At 39.3% G+C, this 25132-nt stretch overlaps 1 protein-coding gene across 1 annotated transcript in view; it reads left to right on the plus strand.

Moving 5' to 3' along the window:
- The window catches only part of CLIC4 (chloride intracellular channel 4), a 70988-nt gene that overhangs the window by 13930 nt on the left and 31926 nt on the right, over nt 1-25132 (plus strand). The window contains exon 2 of the mRNA XM_026517020.4: nt 21846-21955. Coding sequence (XP_026372805.1) covers nt 21846-21955 — 110 coding nt within the window. The remainder of the gene's footprint in view (nt 1-21845; nt 21956-25132) is intronic.

Below are 25132 nucleotides of genomic sequence, written 5' to 3' on the forward strand. Positions count from 1 at the left end.
CTTAAGAGTCTATTATTAGTAAGAGTGGTTTTCTTTTTTCTTTCTTTCTTTTTTAGTGAGAGCGTAAAAGAAGTAAAGAGGCCTAATCTGTGGCTTATAGGGTCTAGCGGTTCTGTGGAAGTACTTTTGAATTATGGATTTAGCATAATAGCTCCTTGTGCTGCTACATTTTACTATTCCTTGATTTTTGTGGTATTTACTTACAAAGTTGAGCTGGTCATCTATGAACTGACATTTATGTAGTGCTTTCTCTATGGGAAATACAGACATGTTTAGGAGAGATTATCTACTTAATTCGTAGCAGAAGAAGTTGAGCTAGTGTAGATTGACAGGTTTTATGTTTAGTAATTTTTAAGGGGGAAGAGTAAAGAGAGTTGACGTCTCCTAATTCTTAATTTACTTCTAGAACCTGAGATCGTTGTTGTTGTTTTTAAATTTTTACTTTATATCACAATGGGATGATGATGAAATTTTAAAACGTTAGCGTGGCTGTAACTGATAAGTGATATAAAGATCGTAAACTGATTTTAAAACATTTCATTTTATGATAATGTTTTAAGCTTCTTGAAACTACTTAATTTATTCCTGTATAAAATAGAGTATACTGATGCATGAAAATGAAGAGTTTTTGTTTTTCTGTTAAAGTCGGAATAAGAATTCTAAGATAACAGCATTGCGAGCTTACTCTCTCTCTGGTGCAGGCACAGTGTGCCAAGCCCTTTACATGTTAGCTAATTTAATCCTCCTATAAAACTCTGAAATAGGTACTATGGATACTATCTTACACATGAGGCTTTGAGAGGTCATTGCTTGTGTGTGGTCGCGGGGCTGGTAAGTCGCAGAACTGGGATTCGTACCAAGGTCTTTGTTATCCTGAGCCTGACTCTTAACCACTAAGAGCTTTTTTATTTGTTTATATTCTTTTTCTGTATTTGAAACTCGAATGTTTATCTAACATAGTTTTGTTTTCACTCTTTGCTGTATTCAGTCACCCTGAGAAATAAAAAATAAAAAATTCGGAGAATGTTTAAGAGTATCCCTAAAACATACTAACAACCAGTGAGTCCGGATGGTTCGTTAAATGAGTTTGGTTGCTTTCAGTTCTCTTGGTTAGATTTGAAAGGAAACTGTAAAATTTCCATGACCTCACCTCTGTGCGTTTTTGGGGCCTGGTTAATTAGTATTTTGTAAAGTTCTTTAAAGGGTTTATTTATAAACTTGTTAAGGAAGTTGACTGGAACATCACATATTTGATTTTAGGATTGTTTTACAATTTATAAGTGTCAAAGCGGTCCAAGTTTAACAGAAATAACATACCGGATTGTTAATATTTTTCTTTGTGTTCCTTTTTTTTTTTTTTTTTTTTTTAAACCTCTCCCTTCAGAGGAGCCTGCACTAATCTTTGCATTGTTGATAGAAAAAAAAGCAAGGAAGTTTCTTTTTGTGGAGAGAGGAAATGGCTGTTAGTTCGGGACTTTATCCATATTAGGTATAAACTAAATATAGAAGTGTAATCCAGGAGTGAAGTCACATCTATAAAGTTTCTTAGGCAGAGCTAATGAGATCAGCCAGTGCTTTTGGATTGGGGGGGGGGGGTTTGTTTGTTTCTTTTCTTATTTTTTTTTTTTTAAACTTTTGGCTCACTTAAAAGGCTACCAAACTGTGTAGTCCTGTGGTCTGTCTTCCTTTGTCCCTTAAAGGAAAACCAAACCATTTGCAAGGAATCTTCTCTTTAAAACATATACACACAAATTCTTTCTGTATAAAGAATAGTTGCTTATCCCCTTTTTGAGGGAGGTTGTAGGTATGTTGATTCTTTAGTTTCTTGATCCTGTTGTCATTTTCCTGTCCCCAATTCTTCTCTCCCCCCCCCCCTTTTTTTAAGGTGGTTTTATCCTTAAGTCTTTTTCACATGTATTTTTTCTGTGACTCCTTTTTCTAGACTCCTGTTGTCTTTTGTCAGATTACTATTTTCGTGGTTTATTCAATTTTTTTTTTTAAAGATTTTATTTATTTATTTGACAGAGAGAGACAGCCAGCGAGAGAGGGAACACAAGCAGGGGGAGTGGGAGAGGAAGAAGCAGGCTCACAGCAGAGGAGCCTGATGTGGGGCTGGATCCCAGGACTCCGGGATCACGCCCTGAGCCGAAGGCAGGCACTTAAACGCTGTGCCACCCAGGCGCCCCGGTTTATTCAATTTTTAACCATGAAGTCAGATCTCAGGGTGGTCAAGTGGTAGTAAGACTCCTCTGATGGGTTGGTCGTAGGTACTGTAGAACAGAATGAAGGAGTAAATCTGTTTCTGGCCAAAGCACAGGTTGTTTTCAAATAAGGACTCTTAAAAGCCCCCCCCCAAAACATTCTTACTGACAGTAACTGTTTCCAGCTTTTGCGCTCCTTCTCCGAGCTCTTTGCAAGCATACCAGAGCATTTGGGCACTTAGGAATGTGCTATGTTTCTGAAGAGAAGAACCATATACCTGTATAGCATCTTTTATTATAAATGTCTTGGAGTACACCCAACTCTGTAAAACATTTAGCTTAACATATAATTACAGGGGTTTTAGTTCGTGAAAATAAAAGCCCTCCAAGGTTTTAGCTCCTTCTCTGACCCCGTTGCTCCCGCAGCAGAGTGAATCCTTCCCACTCTGTCTGGAGCTGTGTGCCTAGGCCTGTTCTGCCATTCTTCTGAATCATTTCTCATCCTACCTTTGCTTCAGGCCAGAGTGTGAATTCCAGGAGATCAGGGATCAGGGACCATGTTCTGCATCTTTTATATTTTCCACCCAACACAATCTCGTTAAATGGTAGAAAGCTCATTAATTCAGTAAATGTCTATTGGAGTTTGGGGGCAAATTGGTATGTGTAGTCTGGGGACAGATGCATGTAAGAGAGTTTTAAGTCTGTATTTGGTGTTGGGTTCTGTATTGCCTCATAGTAAAATACCAGAGATAAAAATAGTATTCAGTTATTGAACTTGAGACATGTAATTTGGGTTTTGTGTCTAGTGCTCACTAGATAGCCATTGATCTAAACTTAATAACAGATGGGTTGAGAGGTCTAGAATCTTCAAATTACATAACTGGAAAACCAGGTTCAAATTGTTGTTCTCATCTGTCAAGTGGGTGTGTTTCTTAGAACTAATGTCCAATCTAGTCCAGATTTATTTTATGTACCAAAGTAGCCTTTTTTAAGTACCAGAGTAGCCTTAGTCTCGGGTATTTAGGTCCAGACAGAAAATTGAGACTTGTAATTTCAAGTCAGATCCAGATAATTAAGTTCTCATAATTAGATGCAGCTTATTAGAAAACAAATACAAGTGGAAGTAATAAAAATTCTCAGTGACAATGAGGGCAGTTTGTCAGAGAAATGAAGAATATTTCAAGAGTGAATTCTTTGACTAGGAATATGTTTTATTTTCTACATGAACTACCTGAAAGATAAAGGGAAGATTTTGTTTGTTGTGTCTAAAATAAGATACAGAACTATTTATTCTAGGTTAGAATTTGCCTTTGTCATATTTAAGGCACTTGTGCATTGAAATGGCAAATAAGAATTTCAGTAATAAACATACTATCTTGTACTGTTCAGATATTTGAAGTTTATTTTAGACCAGCTAAGAAGATAGACAAAAATTCTAAATATTAACTTTTCACAGCTGCAGTACCTTGTCAAGTATATTACTTAAAAAAATATTTTGTAATATATTTTAATGAAAAATTTAAACATAGATAATCCAAAATAAAGTATGAGAGAAAAATTCATTCTTTCATATGTTTATTGACTGCTAATATTGACTGCATTTTTATGACTGCAGTTTTTCATTGTTCATTGTTATCATTATCAATTCACTGTTCTTAGTTATTTATAGGTCCAAAATTTAGCTATTAAACAGTACTGTGATGTGTGTCTTTATAGCTAATTTTCTGTGCATAATCACATCATGTAATTCTTTTCTTAAAGTTGCTCACGTATCTTGTTTATTTTCTGAATTCTTTATTTTTATTTTGTTTACCCGATATGTAATCTCTTAAAAAAAGTACTTCCCGGAGAATTTAGATTTTTTATAAAAGGAGAAATTGGATTTTTGATCCTATTGCTAAACTCGTAATGCAATTTCTAGGTCTGGAAACTTGTTGATAAATAGAAATACCTCTCATCCACTAAAATCAGGTAGCTGCCATAAACACAGATCAGGGAGGAGGTTTTCTTTCACTCCCAGATGTCTTTCTGAGTCTAGTTTGTACCATAGCATGTATATTTTTTAACTACCCTTAGGGAAAGTGGCTGCTGGGTTTTGACTTGCATAAGAATTTCCCCCCCTGCCCCGTCAACATATTTGTCTTCAGCTGATAAAGGAAGACCCTGGAAATTAGTGAATTTATCTTTGGTTAGAAGATGTTAAAAGAATGAGTCTTAGTGGAAAAGTTGGGAGATAACGTTTTTTTGTATGTGATCAGAGTGCAAATAACCAATTGTAAAGGGCACATATTTCTTTTTTTAGTAATATAATTATTTATTTAGATTTATTTATTTTTAAAAGATTGTTTGTTTGTTTGTTTATTTATTTATTTATTTATTTATTTATTTTAGAGAGTGCTGGGGAGAGAGAAAGAAGCAGACTCCCTGCTGAGCGCTGCTGGCTGGGGGTGGTGGGGTGAGGGAGGGCGCATGTGGCTCAGTCTCAAGACCCTGAGATCATGACCTGAGTGAAAACCCAAGAGTTGGAGGCTTAACCAAGTGAGCCACCCAGGTGCCCCTAATCATGTCTTAATATAATAAACACAAATTAGTTTTCTATATTCTAGACATTCACTCATTTAAATGTCAGACATTCAAATTCTACCTAGTTTTATCTGAAAATGCCTTGATTTTACTTCCATTCTTTAAAGATATTTTTGCTGGATTTAATATTTGGGGGTGGTTTTTGTTGTTATTTGTTATTTCAGCATTTAAAAAATGTTGCTCCAGGTTTTCTGCCTCTGTTATTTCAGATGGAAATTCAGCCATCATTCCAGTCATTTTTCCTGTGCGTGCCATATATTGTTTTTTTTCCCAGCTATTTTAAATTCTTTTCTTCTTCTCCTTCTACTCCTCCTCCTCCTCCTCCTTCTTCTTCTTTTTTTTTTTTTTTTTTTGCTTTTTAGCATTTTAATTATGATGTACCTAGGTGTGACTTTCTTTATACTAATCCTACTTGATATTCATGAAACTTCTTGAATCTGTAAATTTGTCTTTATTTGGGAAAAGTTTGGCCATTATTTCTTGAAAATTTTTATGCTATTCTTTCTCTTCCTCTCCTTTTAAGACTTTAATTAAAAATATAGACCTTCCAGTATTTCCCATGGGTCTTTGAGACCCTGTTGATTTTTTTTCACATTAAAAAAAATTCTTCCAATTGAGTAATTTCTTGGATCTGTCTTCACATTCATAGACCCTTCTCTTTCTTTTGTCAATTCTACTGTTAAGTCCATGTAGTGATTTTTAAAAAATTTCAGATAGTGTATTTTTTAGTTCTTGAATTTCCATTTTCTTTTCAGTCTTTCTCTACTGAAATTTTTTATCTTCCTTTATCATAGGCCTAGATTTATTTATTTATTTATTTATTCCTTTCTTTGCCTCTCTTTTCCTCCCTCCCTCCCTCCCTCCCTTCCTTAAACCTCTTTTGTTTTAAGAAGGGGGAGGCAGTGGGAGAGGGAGAGAGAAATTCTTAAGCAGGCTCCACGTTGATGTGGGGCTTGATCTCACAACTGTGAGATCGTGACCTGAGCCCAGATCAAAAGTAAGACGCTTAACCGACTGAGCCTCGCAGGCGCCCTGAGCATATATTTCTTTTATGTTCTTAAGCATAATTATAATAACTGCTTGAAAATTCTTACCTGCAAATTACAGTGTTTGGGTCAGCATAGGGTGTGCTTCCTTGATTATTTTTTCTCTTGAGAATGGGTTGTGTTTTTCTGTTTCTTCCTATGGGGAGTAATTTTGGATTATATTCTGGATATTGTGAATGACAAGTTGTAGAAACTTTGGATTTTGTTATGTTCCTCTGAAGAATTTTTTTTTTTTTTTTAAGCAGGTAATTAAGTCGGATGAACTCAAACTGCAAAACTCTTTCCCCTGTGGTGGTGGCGGCTCAGATATCAGTTCAGTTCTTTTAACTGTCCTGCTTGGAGTCTGTACTGTGTGTGCATATGTCAGGGATCAGCTAGAGATTTGGGCAGTTTTATGCAGATTTTAGGGCTCCTGTCTTTGACTCTCTTTTTTTATGGTCTTCTACCTTATTTTCTAGTGGCGGTGGTTGCTCTGAATGCTGTTCTTCAGGCCAGCAGAACTGTGAATTTTCCATTGGAGTTTTAGCTGCCCTGAATGGCACAAGAGTAAAAGATAAAAATTGGGGAAACTTGTCCAGCGTGTTTCCCTTCTTTCGAATGTCAGTTCCCTTCCAGCATCTGCTTGCTTTTGTTTACTCTCCAGTGCTGTCAAGTGGTTGCTTTGGTCTAGAAGTTATTCTTGTTATGGGGGCAGAGGGTTGATCTGTGGGAACTTTTTGCCATATCAGAAGCCTCAAATTGTTTATTTATTTTCATTTTTTAAAAAGATTTTAAAATAAGTTCTATACCCAATGTGGGGCCCGAAGTCACAACCCCGAGATCAAGTCATACGCTCAACCAACTGAGCCAGCCAGGTGACCCTCAAACTGTTTTTTTTAAGTTAACTTTATAATTTTGGAATAGCTTTAGATTTATAGGAAAATTGCAAAGATAGTACAGAGGGTTCTCAAACTGATTTTAAATGAAAAAACTTTTTAAAAAGATTTTATTTATTTATTTGAGAGAGAGCGCGTGTACACGTGAGCCAGCACAGGAATGGGGGAGGGGGCAGAGGGACAGGCGGGAGAGGGACAAGTAGACTCCCCGCTGAGCATGGAGCCTGATGAGGGGTTCAGTCCCAGGACCCCAACATCATGACCTGAGCCAAAGTCAGACCCTTAACCAACTGAGCCATTTAGGTGCGCCTAAATGAAAATATTTCTAAAATATATTAATGCTTCCTTGACTTCTTAAAATGCTGAATTTAGCTGCCCATTAATGCCAGCATTCTGACGAATTCAGTAATGCCACAATGGCCTGGTGAACTGTTGAGGTATGGAAGACTATTTTTGCCCTTCTCCTAAGTGGCCTCAGCTGTTACGCTTTTTGAATCTAGGTCTGTTGTGTGTGTGTGTGTGTGTGTGTGTGTGTGTGTGTGTGTTTTATTTCTTCCTTCGCCAGCTTATTAGCCCTGTTGATGCAGCCCATTTCCTTTATTTTTCTGTTGTAATCTGTTGTAGTTTGGTAAGCCAGACAAACTTGTTCAGATTTGTTTGGAATAAGAATAAATCGTTTCTGAGAGTTTGAATGTTGAGTTGATGAGTCCCGGTACACGACCTTCAGTACATGGTCTTTGTGATACTGGTGTTGATTATTCAGAGGCTTTTTGTCCAGACATGTGCTGACCAGTATGATAGCCATTAGCTGTAGGTGGCTACTGAGTGTTTGAAATGTGTTTAGTTTGCATCGAGATGTACTATAAAATCTATACCAGATTTCAATACGAAGAATGTAGTTATTTTTCCTGTTGATTATATGTTGAAATTATGATATTTTAGATATATAGAATTAAATATTTAAATAAATTTCACCTGTTTCTTTTTTACTTTTTTTAATATGACTACTAGAAAATTTGAAGTAATATTTGTAGATTACATTATATTGATTGTAATTCAGGTAATTTATCTTACTTGGTAGTAATATCCTTATGAATGAGATAGATGGTGGTTGTACTGTAAAATCATGAGAATTAGCGGGTAAGATTCCAGCATCTCTTTCTATCCTTGGTGTAAGAAATTGTAAAAGTGCAGGGTTCCTGGGTAGCACAGTGGTTAAGCATCTGCCTTTGGCTCAGGGCGTGATCCCAGCGTTCTGGGATCGAGCCCCACATCCGGCTCCTCCGCTACGAGCCTGCTTCTTCCTCTCCCACTACCCCTGCTTCTGTTCCCTCTCTCACTGGCTGTCTCTGTCATGTCAAATAAATAAATAAAATCTTAAAAAAAAAACTTAAAAAAAATTGTAAAAGTGCTTAATAGCATGGACCTCAGACCTCAGACATCAGACTTCAGTTCTGCTACTCCTCAGTTGTATGACCTAAGGCAAGTTACTTAAGCTTCTCAAAATCTGTTTCCTTATCTGAAATATGAGGAAAACAATATCAAACTTCTTATGGTTATTGTGAGGATTAACATGTAAAACATTTTCATAATAGTGCATATCAAGTGAGAAATAAACTGCTGAATTGAACAGTAGCTGTTAACTTGTTTCTAGGCCACTTTGGTGACATTTTTGTTTGTTGTATTTGATTCCTATAGGGAGTAGAATCAGGGTTGATCCAGACAGAAAAAAGGGATCTGCTTTTGGTTATCTTTTTTTTTTTTTCTTTCTTGTCATTCTGTATTTTTAATTATATATGGCATATAATTTGCTCTGAAGAGATAAGAAACTTTGTTCCTCCTTAGGCTTTTGATGGGTGAATGTAAATTAAACATTCCAGCAGAACTTGTTTTTGTTATGGTTCTGTCGTGCTTAGATGGAAAGTCTGGTCATTGTATACCTGACACTTTGTTTTAACAAACGATTCTAGCTGAGACATTGCAGATTTGATGGGAGTATAGATTAGAGCCTTTGTTTTCATTTTCAGCATATGCTTCAAATATGTAACAGAACAAAAGTACTCAGTAGAATCTTTCTCGACTGTCATTCATTTCCTAGTTTATTTAAGCTAGTCATTTTTGAGTGATTACTTTGCATTCAGTATTTTTTCAAGCAATATGAAGAATTCTAAAGAAGTTCTGTCATCTTCAAGCAGTTTATTATCTTGGCAGTGGTAAGGGACAGGAATAAGACTGTCATGTGTAAACATTTTGAATGTTTTCTTCTTTTATAATTTTCTTAAATCTACCCCCCTTCCCTGGCCAAAAAAGAGAAGGAAAAGGGAAGCAGTACAGAGGTGTATAAAGTTAGTAACACTGTCCCCACCTCTCCTAAAGTATGTTGGGAGGTCACCAATGTCAATTTTGGTTTGTAGCCTTTCACACTTAAGAAATATTTTTAAGTAAGCCAAGGTGATAGTTGTATGGTTATCTGTTGAAGGGATTTCTCTGTTTTCCAGCAAAGTATAGGCACACCCCCACCCTTGGAGGCCTTCCTCTACCCAGGTGCTCAAACCAGTCATCTTGGAATTAATTGATTTCTTTCTTTCCTTCACTTGCCACATGCAAATCCTCACAAGTCTTTAGGATTGTACCTTCCCAATTCAATTTAATCCATGCATTTCTTTCTAACTCCATTGCCTCGAATCCAAGCCACATGCCAAGTCTCCTAATGTACATTCTCTGCCAGCTCCACGGCCCCAGCCTGTTCTCCATATGGTAGCAAGTGTTATTCATTGTCTTAAAATGGGACTTGTATTTTGCCCTCGTATGCCCCTACCCTTCAGTGGTATCCCATTACCCCATTCTCTGGCATTTCCCCCAGGCTCACGAAGTTGTGAAATTGTTCTCTACTTAGCACGTACTTTGTTACTGAGCACTTACCAGATGCTGGGCAGTGTTTTAAGAGATTGTCATATTAACTCATTTAATCTCCTAACTATGAAGTAGGTAATCCCCATTTTACATATAAGGAAACAGAGTCCCAGAGAGGTTGAGTAGTGTACCCAGTATCACACAGTAGGTTAGGTGGGTTATCAAACCAGACACTCCGCTTTCAGAGTCCTTGTTGTTAACCATTGTTTTAAATGATTTCTTTCTGCGTAGTAGGCACTTGGTGAACAGTTGTTAAATAAGCGAATAAATGTTCCCTCTGTAAACATAACAATTCGAACTCCTTAATTTGGTCTAGAAGATCTGTCATGATCTGGCCTCTGCCAATAGCACTTTCTCTCGTACTCACACTGGCCCTTGCACGGCTGGCTCCCGCTCATTCTGTAGGTCTAAGAGATCTTTTACGACCATCTTACTTAAAGTAGATGCTCCTTATCCTTACTCTTAGTACTTTGCTTTCCTTTTGGGACTTATTACAGTAAATGTTTTTAGCTTGATATATTCCCTGTTTATTCCACAAAAATCTAAATTTCGCGAGGTGTCAGGTCTTATCTGACTCATTCGTAGTTATTTCCCCAGTGCCGACTCCCAGTGCTTGGGAGATGGTAGGTCCTCAGTAAGTATGTGTTGCATGTGGACTAAATATACCTGGGTCCTGGGCAAGGAGGTGTTCTTTCTGTGAGCTGTCCTATGAATGAGGAAGAGAGCCCATAGCTTGAACATCAGTGGCAAATGCTACCCAGCCCACTGAAATCCCAGAGCAAAGTCTAAATGGCAGCCCGTAGAAAATAGAATTAATTGTACACAAACCAGAGCCCCAGAATGGCTATTATATTTCCTTTAACTTATATTGAGAACTTTGTTTTTTTCTTTCCTTGCCATGTAAATGTTTTTATTCTTCCTGCTACTCGTAATTGGAGATAAATGGTGAGAATGTTTTGAATACTGCGATGGTGGAAAACAGAAAACCACCTCAGATCGTCTTTAACCGCTAAGGAAACGTATGTAGTGAACAAAGTATAGTAGGGCTGCCCCATGTGTAGTGTGTCAGGGTCTGGCTCCCTTCTTTCCATTTTCTTGGCTCTGTTGTCTTTTGGTGTTGGTTGCAGCCTCTGGCTTCTGTCAAGTTGGCCACAGCAGCCACAGGTTTCACATCCAAGGGTTTCCTTGTCTGGTATCTTTGTCTAAGAGTGAATACTAGGACTGGATCACTGGGTCTTGCCACTACTCACTGGCAAGAGGAATGGAACTACCATGACTGGCTTGGAATCAGTCAGCATTTACTTCTAGCTTTGAGATTGGGTCATCATCCCCTGTGTCCCCTGGGGGAAGGACAAATAGATGCCTGATCAAAAAATGGGAGTTCTATCAGCAATAAAAAGTGGAGACTGGGTGTCGGGCAGGCAGCTCTCAGAGTTTGTGAATAGTGACTTCTGTGGTTTGTCAGCTCTGTCCCAAGTTCTCCAAGTTTGGAGAACTAATTTAAATTTTTGAGAAGCCTTAATCAGGAAGATTTGACTTAGGGTTTTTTGTTTTTGTTTTTGTTTTTCTATACTGATAACCTGGAGCACATTCTTTGTAACTCAGAGGCTTTCATTGTTTAGCAATCAGTACAAAGCTGATAAATAGTAAGGCATCTGCAGCAGATGAGGTCCTATGGGAAGGTAAAAAAAAAAAAAATGTATGCCATCACAGTGAAGTTACAGTCTAGCCCAGGAGATACAGTGCAGGGATATGAACAGTAAAATAGTAATACACAGTAACGATTTAAGAGATCACAAGGCAACTCCATATTAATTGTTAAAAAAGTGGCACAGGCTTGCTATTCCTTGAAGTTTGTAAGATACAGAATCTTGAGCCCCATCCCAGGTCTGCTGAATCAGAAGCTGCATCTTAACAAGATATTCTGATGATTTGTGTTGACATCTGAGTCTGAGAAGCCAGAGTAGAAGTTGAGAGGACAGGTAACTGGTTTGGGCCAGAATGATCTAGAAAGGTTTCTTAGAGGTGAGGCTTGAGCTTCACCTGAAGGACAGGTGCAGCAGTAGGTATTTTTGTGGAAGATAATGTGATTTGAGTCATAAAAGTGTCCAGGTTCATACTGGATTCAGTTATGTCTTTGGTGGGGTCCAGGAATCTGCAGTTTTGTACAGGCTGTACCGACAAATGGGAGGGGATAATGGAATCATGATGCAGGGCCCTCAAGAACACGGGTGGGGAAGTCATCTAGGGAAAGGAGAGGTGAGAACTTTTGCAGAGACCTCGTTTTTAAAGACTACTGTACATGTTTACAGGCTTCTTTTTGTTTTAAGTTAAACCGTCGGCTTTGTTAGGTAATTGAATCATAATTTGGTCATTTACTAATGGAAACAGAACTAGCCTGAGAAACTACTCAAATGAAATCACATTCGATAGTTTAATTATCCATAGCTGTAGGTGGAAGAAGCTTAAAAAAGAGAGCTGTATCACTAAACCAGGACATTTAGCTAGGACGGTGGGCTAAATTGTATATTTCAGTGATTTCCTCCAATAGCCTTCAAGTAACTTTGAGTCTTGACGACGTTAGTTATAAATTTTAGAAGGTTATTTTATATGGTTAAGCACCATAAACTTTGTCTTATACTTTTAGTTGCTCCCTCCTTTTTTTATATTTGAAAATAAAATAAAGCGAAAAGACATATTTTTGAATAGTTTTGAATGATTCCTCAATTTGGTGATTTAGACTAAAGCAAGAGAACATCAAGTCTGTTAAAAGCTGAATTACCAGCTGAGAGGAGGAGCCGTGACGAGCCCATAAAACTGAAACTCACAAAGTCGTGATTTACTGGGGGATGTTTATGACACCAAAGTGTTATTTCAGTTGTTGGGAAATGTATCTTTTTTTTTAAGATTTTATTTCCAAGTAATCTCTACACCCAATGAACTCAGAACCCGGAGATCAGGAGTCATATGTTTCACCGGCTGAGCCAGCCAGGTGCCCCAGGTGAGGAATGTATTTCGAGTTACCCTGTATCCTATACTGATTTGCGTTTTTTTTTTTTTTTTAAGATTTTATTTATTTATTTGACAGAGACAGAGATGGCCAGCGAGAGAGGGAACACAAGCAGGGGGAGTGGGAGAGGAAGAAGCAGGCTCATAGCAGAAGAGCCTGATGTGGGGCTCGATCCCAGAACGTTGGGATCACGCCCTGAGCTGAAGGCAGACGCTTAACCACTGTGCCACCCAGGCGCCCCTGATTTGCGTTTTTAGTGGGTTCTCACATTCTTACATTATTCAGATTCAACTTTGTAGAACTTAGGTAATATGAAGGTAGGAACCATGGGGCGCCTGGGTGGCTCAGTCATTAAGTGTCTGCCTTCGGCTCAGGGTGTGATCCCAGGGTCCTGGGGTTGAGCCCCGCATCAGGCTCCCTGCTCTACTGGGAGCGCTGGGAGCCTGCTTCTTCCTCTCCCACTCCCCCTGCTTGTGTTCCCTCTCTCGCTGGCTCTCTCTCTGTCAAATAAATAAGTAAAATCTTTAAAAAAATAAAAAAATAAAATTACGAAGGTAGGAACCATGTCTTTTCTTATCATCACTAGATCTCTAGTATTTAGTGTAGGTAGGTCCTCACATGGTTGATGGACGATTAAGAAATAAAGAATTTTAATTTAAAAAGATTGATTTTTATCTGTCCTTGGAGATAATATGTAAATGGTACAGTAAAAATGAGTTATAGTTAGAAACTATTAGTACAGAAGTGGAAACAAGATGAATAATTTAAAAACCACTAATTTGGAAATAATTTTATATTTTCAGGTTGCAAGAATAAGAACAGTACAAAGACCATCCTTTACCCAGTTTACCTATTAACATGTTACCCCATTTGCTTTATTATTTGCTCCTTCTCTTGAAGTTGTATACACTGTATTCCCTAAGAGTAGGAATATATATCTTGTATCACAACATTATAGTTACCAGCTTCTGTAAAGCAGTCTGTGATCCCCCGCTGCCCCAAACTCCTCTCCTGCTTTCCAGAAGAGAAAACTAAAAGGCAAAACGATTAAGTGACTTACCCAAGTGTAAAGTTCTATAGCTTCTAAGTGGAAAACCCAGCCTGTTTTTTAAGTCAGGTATTGGTCCATGTCCCTAACATCACAGAAGAATCTTTTCTTCTTTTTTTTTCCTCCTGACAAGTCAAATCATTTAGTAATATAATATAGTAATTAAAATTTGTAATTGCTCCTCTAAACCAGATATAACCGTCCCACAGAATAAAGGACTTGATCTATGGAGGACCCTGCGTGACCGTGATGTCCTTAACGGTATATTTAGCTGTAGGATAAGCCCTTAGAAACGTTATTGTTCCATTGTTTTGCTTCTGCTTCTTAGTTTGTATAAATAAGAATGTTCTTGAATTTGAGTGTCTAGATTTTTTTTTTTAGGTTTTTATTTGAGAGAGGGAGAGGGCATTCAAGCGGGACGGGGGTGGGAAGGAGCAGAGGGAGGAGAGAAACAGGCAGACTTCCCACCAACCGTAGAGCACAACGTGGGGCTCAGTCTGAAGACCCTTAGATCATGACCTGAGCCAAAAGTATCAGTATGTCCCTTAGCCAGCGGCTTAACCAACTGAGCCGCCCAGGCACCCTTGAGTGTCTTGGTTTTAAAGGGCTTTTAGATTGGCTTGGTTTAAGTCTTGATATATCCTCCTTTGACGACAGATAGAGTAGTATTCCTTTAAAGTGTGAGAGGGGGCTGTTATTTACCAAAACTGCATCTAACAAATGGTGACCAGGTTCCTGGTCTACAAAGAGCAGAGTCCAAAAGGCGTCACGAGGAATTCAAAGTCTAACTGTGGAGTAAACTTCTTTCCTGTCTTTATTTTTTGGCATGTTTTTCCTCTGTGTCAATATTTACCAAAATGTGGTCTGTCCCCCAAATGCATCAGAATTAGAATTGCTTGAAGTGCTGGTTAAAAATTGCAGATTCCTGGATCCCACCAAAGACATACTGAATCCAAATGTCTGGAGGTGAGGCTTGGTAATCTGTATTTTATCTTATTTTTTAAAGATTTATTTATTTATTTTAGAGAGAGAGAGAGTGAGTGTGTGCCTGTGAGCCGGGGGAGGGAGTAGGGAGGGGGATAGGGAGAGAGAATCCTGAACAGACTCTCCACTGAGCGTGGAGCCCGACTTGGGGCTTGATCCCATGATGCATGAGATCATGACCTGAGCCGAAACCAAGTGTCAGATGTTTGACTGACTGAGCCACCCAGGCGCCCCAGTAATCTGCATTTTAAACACACTGCTTGTGGACTTTTATGTATCCTGAGATAGGAGAAGCCTGCTCTTCTAGACTTCTGTCACATCTGTGTCAGTCATCTTCAGAGCTTTTCTGTATTTGTTCTGTGACTTTTTAAAAAAAGATTATTTATGTATTTATTTGAGAGAGGGAGAGAGCACACAGAGGCAGAGAAAGAAGCAGACTCTCCGCTGAGCAGGGAGCCTAATATGGGGCTCGGTCCCAGGACCCTGGGATGGTCACCTGAGCTGAAAAGACAGACGCTTAACCTACTGAGCCCCCCAGGTGCCCCTGTGACTTTTGTTTTACATCATTAGTTCCGCAGTTCTTTCCTCTTTCTTATTTTCGGGAAGAATAAGTAGGGATTCTAATGACTAAGTGCTTGAACTGAAGAACCCATTGTTAGGCCTTGAGTTCTGTGCATGAAGCATCTTTAAAGTCAAGTAACATGTACGAAACTCTTACCATATGCCAGGAACTGTGTCTACCCTAACTGATTTGACCCCCTAATAACGTGGTGTAGGAAGTCAAGTTTCACAGATGGTAAGTAACTTACTAAAGATTACACATCTAGGGACGCCTGGGTGGCTCAGTCGTTAATCGTCTGCCTTCGGCTCAGGGCGTAATCCTGGCGTTCTGGGATCGAGCCCCACATCAGGCTCCTCCGCTATGAGCCTGCTTCTTCCTCTCGCACTCCCCCTGCTTGTGTTCCCTCTCTCGCTGGCTGTCTCTCTCTCTGTCAAATAAATAAATAAAAAAAAATAATAAAATCATTAAAAAAAATAAAGATTACACATGTAGTAAGTAGTGAGGCAGGATTCAAATCCGTATATGTCGGGTTCTAAACCTTGTTCCCTTCATGCTGTGCAGGCCCCGTAGAAGGACGATAGCTTGTGAAGCCTTAGGACTCTCAAGCTTGGTTCTGGCATGTGGTTAGGAAAAACTCTGAAGAAATGAATAATAGAAACCAGGTGACTTTGCCCATTTATCATGTTCTTTTGAGACTTTTACGTTAATCGAAGTCTAAGCAAGCCATTTTGTGTATTCAGACAGCTAAGTTAGATAGAATCCACACTAAAGGTAAAACGAAGCCTTAAAGTTTTTTTTAAGTTTATTCTTCTGGCAGCATGTTGTGTATGCATTCCCTGGAAAATGCGTCGAGTGTCAGGAGCACATTTTTACCTTCCGATCCCAGGCTCGGCTTTCTTACCCTAGTCACTGTCACCCCCACCCCCAATCCCTTAAACACAAAGAAATAGAGAGGAACGAAGTTCAAGCTCACCTTCTTGGGTGTTTTAAAATGACTATTCTAGCAACTGATTAAACTGGGTTTTCTAAGTGAGCCATTCCTTAACCTTGAATTAGTAAAACATTAAAATATTTATGGCATCTACCACTGACCCCTGTTCAGCAATGTAGGAGTTAATCTGGCAGTTTCTGATTAAATACTGGTATTAGGCAATTCAGGAATTACAGCGGAGGCCTAGAGGGAGAAGGGTGAGGAGCAGTGAGTCTGTAAGAGAAACCCCAGATAGCAAGTTAAACAAAACTACCCCTTTTATAAGCACAAAACCTAAATGAATGTGAAGATTCATCTTTATCTGGAAATGGGTGGTTATTTCTGTGTCAGTGGGATTCTTCGTTTTTGCTTTATTTGGGTTTTCTAATTTTTGGGAAAACATTATGGGCATGTATGTTTTTTGTAGAATATGAAATCATAATATTAGAACTATGTTTTCCAAGTTAAAATCTCATCTAGTATGTGTATATTTATACTTGTAATTTGTGCTTATATATTTAAAACAGCTTTATTGAGATATAATTCATATATCATATAATACGTCTATTTGAAGTGTACAATTCGGTGGTGTTTAGTATATTCACAGAGTCGTGCAGCCATCACCACAGTCCAGTTTTAGAACGTTTTTAGCACTCCAGAAAAATTCCCTGTACTCGTTAGCAGTCATTCCCCAACCCTTCTTTCCTTCCTGCCCCATGAAAGCCCTAGGTAGGTGACTACTAATCCATTTTCTGTCTCTATGGATATGCCTGTTTTGGACATTTCATATGAATGGAATCATATACTGTGTGTTTTTTAGTGACTGGCTCCTTTCATTTAGCATAATTGTTCGAGGGTCATCCAACTTCTAGCGTGTATCAAAATACTTCATTGTATTATTGAATGCTGTTCCACTGTATGGATATACGATGTTTTCTACATTCTTAATTTTACTTTCTAAATTTAATACTTCTGAGAGACATCTGCTTCTGGGAAGGCAGAGTAGATGCGTTTCTTATGGTGGTGGTGGTTTTTTTTTTTTTTTTTTTTTTTTTTTTTTTTTTTTTGCCTGAATCTATCCCAGACTCAGAGCTAGAGTTGCTGGCAGCCGGGAACACAGGTGCAGACAACGTTCTAAGAGAAGTCCACTCTCTCTAGCCAGAGGACCAGGAAAGGGGCAGCCTAGGCTTACGACAGAAGACTCAGGCAATAGCTGCTCTGCTTCAGACACCACAGGGAAAAACGGTGACTGTCCTCCTACCCATGCCAGCAAAGGCCACATGGTTAGCCCAGACTTCCACCCTCTGGCCGTGGTCTATAATGAACAGATCCTTTATTGAACGGCATTAGGTGGTCTCCAGTGGTTTGCCGTTACAAATGGTGCTTCAGTGTTCCTGTCTCTTACTCGTGTCTTCGGGCATCTGTATCAGTGTTTCTACAGAATAAATTTATACGTATGAAATTGTTGGATGAATAGCATAAATAAAGTCTTCAAAAATAACTGTTAGATGGATGACATCAAAATATGGAAATATAAAGGAAGTATGATTTTTTTAAAGTTTTTTTTTTTTTAGAGAGACAGAGAGCACAAGCAGGACAGAGGGAGAGGGACAAGCTGACTCCCTGCAGAGCAGGGAACCCGATGTGGGGCTCGATCCCAGGATCCTGGGATCACGAGCTGAGCTGAAGGTAGCCACTCAACTGACTGAGCCACCCAGGCATCCCAAGAAGTGTGATATTTTCAGTCTACTTTTTCTCTTATTCTATCTTCCAGTTCAGTGATTCTTTCCTCTGTCCCTTCCATTTGGCTGTTTGGCTGTTGAACTGATGCATCCTTTGAAGTCTTTTTTGTTTGTTTGTTTGTTTTAGTTATAAAATTTCCTTCTGGTTCTTCTTTACATCTTCTGTTTCTTTGCTGAGGCTTTCTATGTTTTCACTTGTTTCAAGCTGTTCATAATTGCTTGTTGAGGCACTTTTATCATGGCTGCTTTAAAATCTTTGTCAGCAAATTCTAACGTCTCTGTCATCCTGATGGCGACATTATTGATGGACTTTTTTCATTCAGCTTGATTTGGTTCTTAGTATGACAAGTGAGTTTTGATCGAAACTTTGCTATTATCTATTACGTTGAGCGTCTGGATCTTGTTTAAACCTCTCTAACACTCAAATAAGATTTCTCTGACACTGCGCTGGAGGAGGGTGGGAGGGGAGAAGGGCAATGACCCTGCCTTGTTACAGCTAGATAGAGAATGAATATCTACGGGGCCCTCCAGTGATACCCCTGGGGCAGCTCCTCATTTCTGCTAGGCAGGGGCGGGGGTTCCAGTTCCCTGTGTAGTCTCCCCTGACACCCCGGGTGAGGTGGTCTCATTACCTCTGGTTGATCGTTAATGTCCTGACCACTGTACACTGGGCCTCCTCTGACCCCTACCCGAGCAGGAGGAATACGGCTTCCTTTTACTGGCTGGCAGGGTTGAAAGCCCTGCCTCCCTCCTTGGCCCTCTCGGACACCATTCTGGTGGGCGCATTACAGCCTCTCGGGGGTTAATTGGGAATAAAGTAACGTAGATCATAAAAAAGTTGTATATAGCGTGATCAGATTTTTAAAAGAGAAAGGTAGTATGTATACAGAAAATAAAAATCTAGAAGATTAAGCAACTGGTGAATGGTTCAAAGGTAGGGGAACTCTGACCTTCTGCAGGGTTTCAGTTTTTAAAAATAACGAGTGTACTGTTAGAAGCAGTAAAAAACAAAGTTCTTTTTTTCAAAGGTATACTTTTCTTAGATGCTATTGTTGGATATACCCATGTGTTAATTTTTGTTATAATAAAAAACTGGGTATAGAATAAAGGTATCCTGATTTTCAGTGTATAATGCTTTCCACTCTACCAGAACATTCTCCCCAGTCGATTGTAACAGCAGGTTATGTTCAGTGTAGTTCATATTGAAGAGCATGCTTTTGATCTTTTACCCTGAATGGAATTTCATTGAAGTGTTGAAATGGAACTTGATTATTATGACACGCATTAAAGGAGGAAGTTTCTGACTTAGGACTCTAGAGATCGGAATTTTTCCAGTTTCACTACACTTGATGAAAACATGATCTGGTTATTAGCTCCCAATCTTCTCATGTTATTAAAAGTTCAGAAAAACTTGTACTTGGCAAGATTTCTTATTTGAATTGTCATGAGTTTTGGGAGTAGTTAATTCAAATAGCCGTTTTTCAGATCTGTCCTGAAGATGACGCATCTTTTATTTGTGTGTGCATAAAAGAACAGTTTTATAAGGAGTATGAGATGTGTGAAAGCTTCAGATGTGCCGGCGAGAGTACATTGGTACAATTTGCTTGAAAACTATAAGGAAAGGGGGCCTTTGCATCCTGGCTAGGTCTTCATGCAGCGTCCGTGTCCCGAGGGTCTTCTTTCGGGGACTCTAGAATGTGCCCTGCAGACCATCGTAGGAAATTGTGCTGTGGTATGTTTGATCTGTAGCCAGTGCTGTTTATCTCCAAGCTTGCCTTAGGTTTAATGTCTTTCCAAGAGCCTATATGTCACATCTTTATTACAAATTCTTTGCCAGTATGATTATTTTAATGCTGCTATGACAGGCATCTTAGGGAATGATGGTTCCTTTTATAGATTAAACAAATGGGGTAGGACAGAGGGAGTCAGACTTGTTCTTTGTCTACCAAACTTTACTGCTTTTTCAGTAAGTCTGAAATTTGGTATACGTTTTCTTGTCATTACACTTCTGCTGCTAAGCACGTTAATACTGGGAGGGGAAAACAAAACAAGAACGATAGTAAGATTTGAGTCTTAAAGGCGCAACCTTGTGTAAAAGTATTAGCAAGCTATATAGAAAGATGATATCTTAACTTATTATCTGTGATAAACTCACTTGTATGTTATCAGTGTTCTATAGGTGTTGGGATGGCCGGCATCTTCAAAACAGCGACTTTGAGCACCAGCTTGTTACGTAGTATCGTAGGGTGACTTAGTACTGTGAACTGCCTTGTACTTTGAAGGAGGAGTATCTTCCTGACCTTCCCGCACCAGTGCCTCTCCGTGTCTTGGGCAGATGTTCTGCTTTGTGATCTCCCTGGGTGCCTGTAACAAAATGAGGATTCCTGGGCCCCACCCAGGAATTCTTCTGAATCAGAATCTCTGGGTATAAAGCCCGGAAATCCTCCTTTAAAATGTTTATTTAGATTATTCTAAATCACATTAAAGTTTAAGAACGAGACCTTTAGCAAGTCAAGTTTCGTGCGGGTTGGAGTACTAGAAATTAATATGATTCACAGTGGCCGCAATTCTGTGTGTGTTTCGTTTCTGATAAAGAATAATTAAAAAAACGAGTTCAGTTGTAACTGTCTTCATGCTATCTGATTAGAGTAGGATTCTGGGATCCTCCTTTTATGCCCATGTATTTTGTTAGTTGTGTTATGTAATCAGGTAACTGCTTTTACTTACTTATTTTTTACTCCACCCTATTTCCCCATTAGTTTAGGAATTAGTAACTTTACTAATGTAGCATCTTACTGAAATGGCTTCTGAATAGTTTGAGAGTTACTTCAGGATAATAAACAGAACTTGAGCCATGCGTCGCTGAATGAGCTGTTGAAAGTTATTTCTGGCTTTCTGCACAGACTTTGTGGTGAAGAGGGCTGTGTTGCTCCCTAGCAAGTGTCAGAATGTTCTCTTCCAGCATGCTGGCTTTCTTTCCCCCACTCCTGTTCCCTGCTTCCCCCGTCCCTCCTTTGTAAACTGGGGGCTCTGTCCCACCCTGATTTTTAGGAAAATTTTACCTCGTCATTGAGCTTGGGGAAGTCGTCAGCTGTTCCGTTCACATTAAGTAGGATTACAGATAGCTTTTTACAAAGATGTCTGGTTATTTTCTTGCTCCTTGAAGGAATGTGTAAAACAGGGTATGGGATTTTCATAATGAATATTTTTTTAAATGGGTGGAGGTTGGTGATTATTTAACTCTTTGGATAACACACCTGCAAGTTTCCCCCTTTATGTTGCTTTTTATTTTTATTTTTATTTTTATTTTTATTTTTTTTAAAGATTTTATTTATTTATTTGACAGAGATAGAGACAGCCAGCGAGAGAGGGAACACAAGCAGGGGGAGTGGGAGAGGAAGAAGCAGGCTCATAGCGGAGGAGCCTGACGTGGGGCTCGATCCCATAACGCCGGGATCACGCCCTGAGCCGAAGGCAGACGCTCAACCGCTGTGCCACCCAGGCGCCCCATATGTTGCTTTTTAAAGAATACTGTCTCATAGAACAAGAAATGGCTTAACATTTCATAAACTTAATTAAAAGCAAATAAAAAAATTCAGTGGAACTCACCACATTTTAAGCACTCATTAGCCATATGTCACAAATGACTACTGTATTTGGACAGTGGTAATACAGATCATTTCTACCATTGCAGAAAGTTCTCTAGGACAGTGCTGTAGTAGACTGGCTTTTTTAAAGAAGAGAGGGGGGCGAACGAAAGAGCAGAATAAGAGACCTGAGTTTCCACCCTTCCTTCTACAATGCAACTTTGCCTGTTTTCTCAAATCCTTGATTGTAAGTCAGAAAAAGGTCTGTCATTTTAAGTATCATCCCTTTGACCCTGTTCTTCCATGTTGATTTCTCTTTCCCAGGCTGGCAGTGATGGTGAAAGCATAGGAAACTGCCCCTTTTCCCAGAGGCTCTTCATGATTCTTTGGCTCAAAGGAGTTGTATTTAGTGTCACAACGGTGGACCTGAAGAGGTAAGACTTTGTTGCCATTTGAAATTAACTGAAGTTGAGTATATACTGTTTTGTTTGATTCTCTCCCCATTCCTCACTTTGCATGCATATGTTCTCTAAAGGAAATAAATCTATTTGTTAAAGTTCAGCTGATTTGTGGACAAATTTAACTTGTAAAAGTGTTATGGATAATTCACAATGTCAGTAAATTGCATTTGCTGGCCACTCAGTATTTTGAAGAACTTACGGTATGTTTACTTTTAATTTCAAGAGCAGCACCGGGAACTAAATTTTAGTGTAAATGCAGGGAAATTTTTGACTTTCCAGTGTAAACGTGGAGCTATGAAGAGCTTTCTAAGCAGACCACTTCTTGGTTTAAAATGTACTAAACACGTGGTGTATATAATCTGGATTCTTAAAGATAAGGGTGGGATTTTAGGAGGATGAATACTACTGTGGTCTGTTTCATTTACTGTACTTTTCAGGGAATAATAGGAGTTTTCTGTAATATGATTTTAACCGTATTTCATTAAATATAATTGTAAAAGAAGAGTGATTACGCATGGCCCTGTGATTGTTCTTGCTAGTTAAAAACTGTTTCTGACTTTCTCTTTGTAGACCGCAGTGGAGAGGGCTGAGAAGAGCCCTGATAAATAGTGAGCTCCTTTTACTCCGGAGCTTTGGTTCTTCCTTAGCAAACAGGTTTGAGGTGAAGAACATTCATACTTAGGGGAGAAGAAGAGACTTAAGGGTTAAGAGCAGTTATACTAATAGAAAATCTAGCATTGAACATGGAAATGTATCACCTCTTGAGACTAAGGCAACAACATCGTTTGTTGCTTTTTTTTTTTAAAGCATATCAGTCACGACCAGTGTCCAGGAAAAACTGTGGACGGGCTGTCACATGATGGGTGGCGGAATTCTTGCGTGTTATTCCTCCGGGCGTCGCCGAGAGAGAGTTATCTGGGAGCTGTCATCCCGTTCCCAGTTCTCGGCTGGCGTTCCCTGGTTCTGCCGGTTCTTTCGACTTGATTCTTTCCTTAACTGCTAGTGCACTTACTTGAGATTTTGGAGACCTAAGATTTGTGTATTGAAAATAAGCCGTGATTCTTCCGGGACCCCCTTCAGTTCTGTATATGAAAGCAGAGGTCCGCCTGAGAGTTCAAACTGCAGGCTCTTTCAAAGATAGACCTACCTCATTTTGGACAGAGCTGCTGTAAGAATGAAATAATTCAAGTAGTTATCCCTCTATTACTGTTTTTTTCCCTACACGCACTCAAAAAGGAAGTTTCTCAATGTAACTTCTAAAAATAGACCATGCTACCAGGCACACCCTGACTGTGTCTTAAAATACATGGATTTCTCCTATTCCATTTTTGGCTTGGAGCAAGTGAGTTGACTGCCACGCTTCGAGAAAGCCTTCTTTGAGGAGCTCGACACAGTGCTTGATTGTGGCCCATACCAGTGATGGCGCCATAAACGAGGGGAGTCTGGTTCAGGGAAGGAAGTGAACTCACAGTGGCTGTTTCACTTTTCCTGTACAAACTCCTGATGACGTGAGTTCTGTATGTTGGTTGATGTTTGAGGACTCGTATATGTTTAAGAGGAGTATAGCCTCCATGTGCAAAGTGACACCTGGGAAGTAGGATGAAAGATTCAGGGCTTCCTAATCAGTCAGTATTACCATCCAGAGAAGGTGTCTATTTTCTAGGGCTTTTTGTAAAATCAACAGAGAGCACTTAAAGTAGGAGGCCATATTAGTTTCCTTTAGAAATCTTAGGTCTGTGGTACATTGAAAACCTGCTTCTCAAGGGCCGTTAAAAGTATAGAAGTTGGACAGGATAATGAATCCTCTTCACCCCCAGCCCCTGGTCATCAGCTTCCCCCTCACAGGTACCACTGCATTTAGGTTTGGTCTTTATCCTTCCGGACCTATGAATTTACACACTTACAGTCTTGAGTCAGATTTCAAGAGAGTGAACATGGGCTCAAAAAACCATTATAAGATAAAGTCACAGATGAGTTAAACACTCCATAGTAAGAAGTACCTTTCATAATCTTAACTTTAAAACTTTAGATATGACTGCTTTTATAAAACTGGGGGGGAGAAAATGCCTCTAGTGCTTATTTCTTGCTTTTCCTGCTAATTGCTAGTTCTTTGCTGAAGAGGACCGATCGCAGAACCAGCCGGAGGAGAGCGATAAGACTCTATTGCAAGCTATTTAGAGGCCCACTCTGTGCTCTGAGAAAATTATTGTTACATGACATTTCATCCATAAGAACAAGCTGCTTTCCAGTTCTGGCACCATGTGACACGTTCTCTTTGAATCTCAGTTGGTGTTAATGACTATGCTGGTGGTATTCGTGTGCCCCTGGGAGGCTTGGAACGATCTCCCACTGCCTGCCTGCCAGTGCTGCCTTAATGCTTTAGTGGGAGTCATCTCCAAACCTCATTTTCTGTTGAGGCTGCAATTGTATTACAGAACTTGCAGATTAAAAAAAAAAAAAAAGTGCCCAGGCTTCAGAAGGAATTTAGACTTACATCAACCACCGTTTAAGCAAAATCTTCAGCTGAATATAAATGAAAATATTAAACTTTCGGGGCATATTGAAAGATGTCATATGGTTTCACTCATTTATGGAACATAAGAAGTAGGAAGATCGGTAGGAGAAGAAAGGGAAGAAGGGGGGGTAAACAGAAGGGGGAATGAACCATGAGAGACTATGGACTCTGGGAAACAAACAAACTGAGGGCGTCAGAGGGGAGGGGGCGGGGGAATGGGATAGGCTGGGGATAGGTATTAAGGAGGGCACGTATTGCGTGGTGCACTGGGTGTTATACGCAAACAATGAGTCATGGAACTCTACATCAAAAACTAGGGATGTACTGTATGGTGACTAACATAATATAATAAAAAAATATTAAAAAAAAAAAGGAAAGATGTTATCACATGTCATCAAATGGGGAGCAGTGGATTAGGGATAGAGACCTGGTTCTGTGTGGAAAGAGCCCTGTCACTGGTTTCCCTAGGACATTGGGCAAGACGCCTCATCTTTGGAGGAGGTCAGTTACTCCTTTTTAAAGTCAGGAAAAAGGAAGGAAAACATTAACATTTCTTCTTCTTCAGTGTCTCCTTTGTGCTGACCACTGTTCGGGTACTTTTTACTACTCATCAAACCATTTTCAGACCTGTCGTT

This window comes from Ursus arctos, unplaced genomic scaffold, assembly GCF_023065955.2.
Source record: "Ursus arctos isolate Adak ecotype North America unplaced genomic scaffold, UrsArc2.0 scaffold_32, whole genome shotgun sequence".
Taxonomy (NCBI): domain Eukaryota; kingdom Metazoa; phylum Chordata; class Mammalia; order Carnivora; family Ursidae; genus Ursus; species Ursus arctos.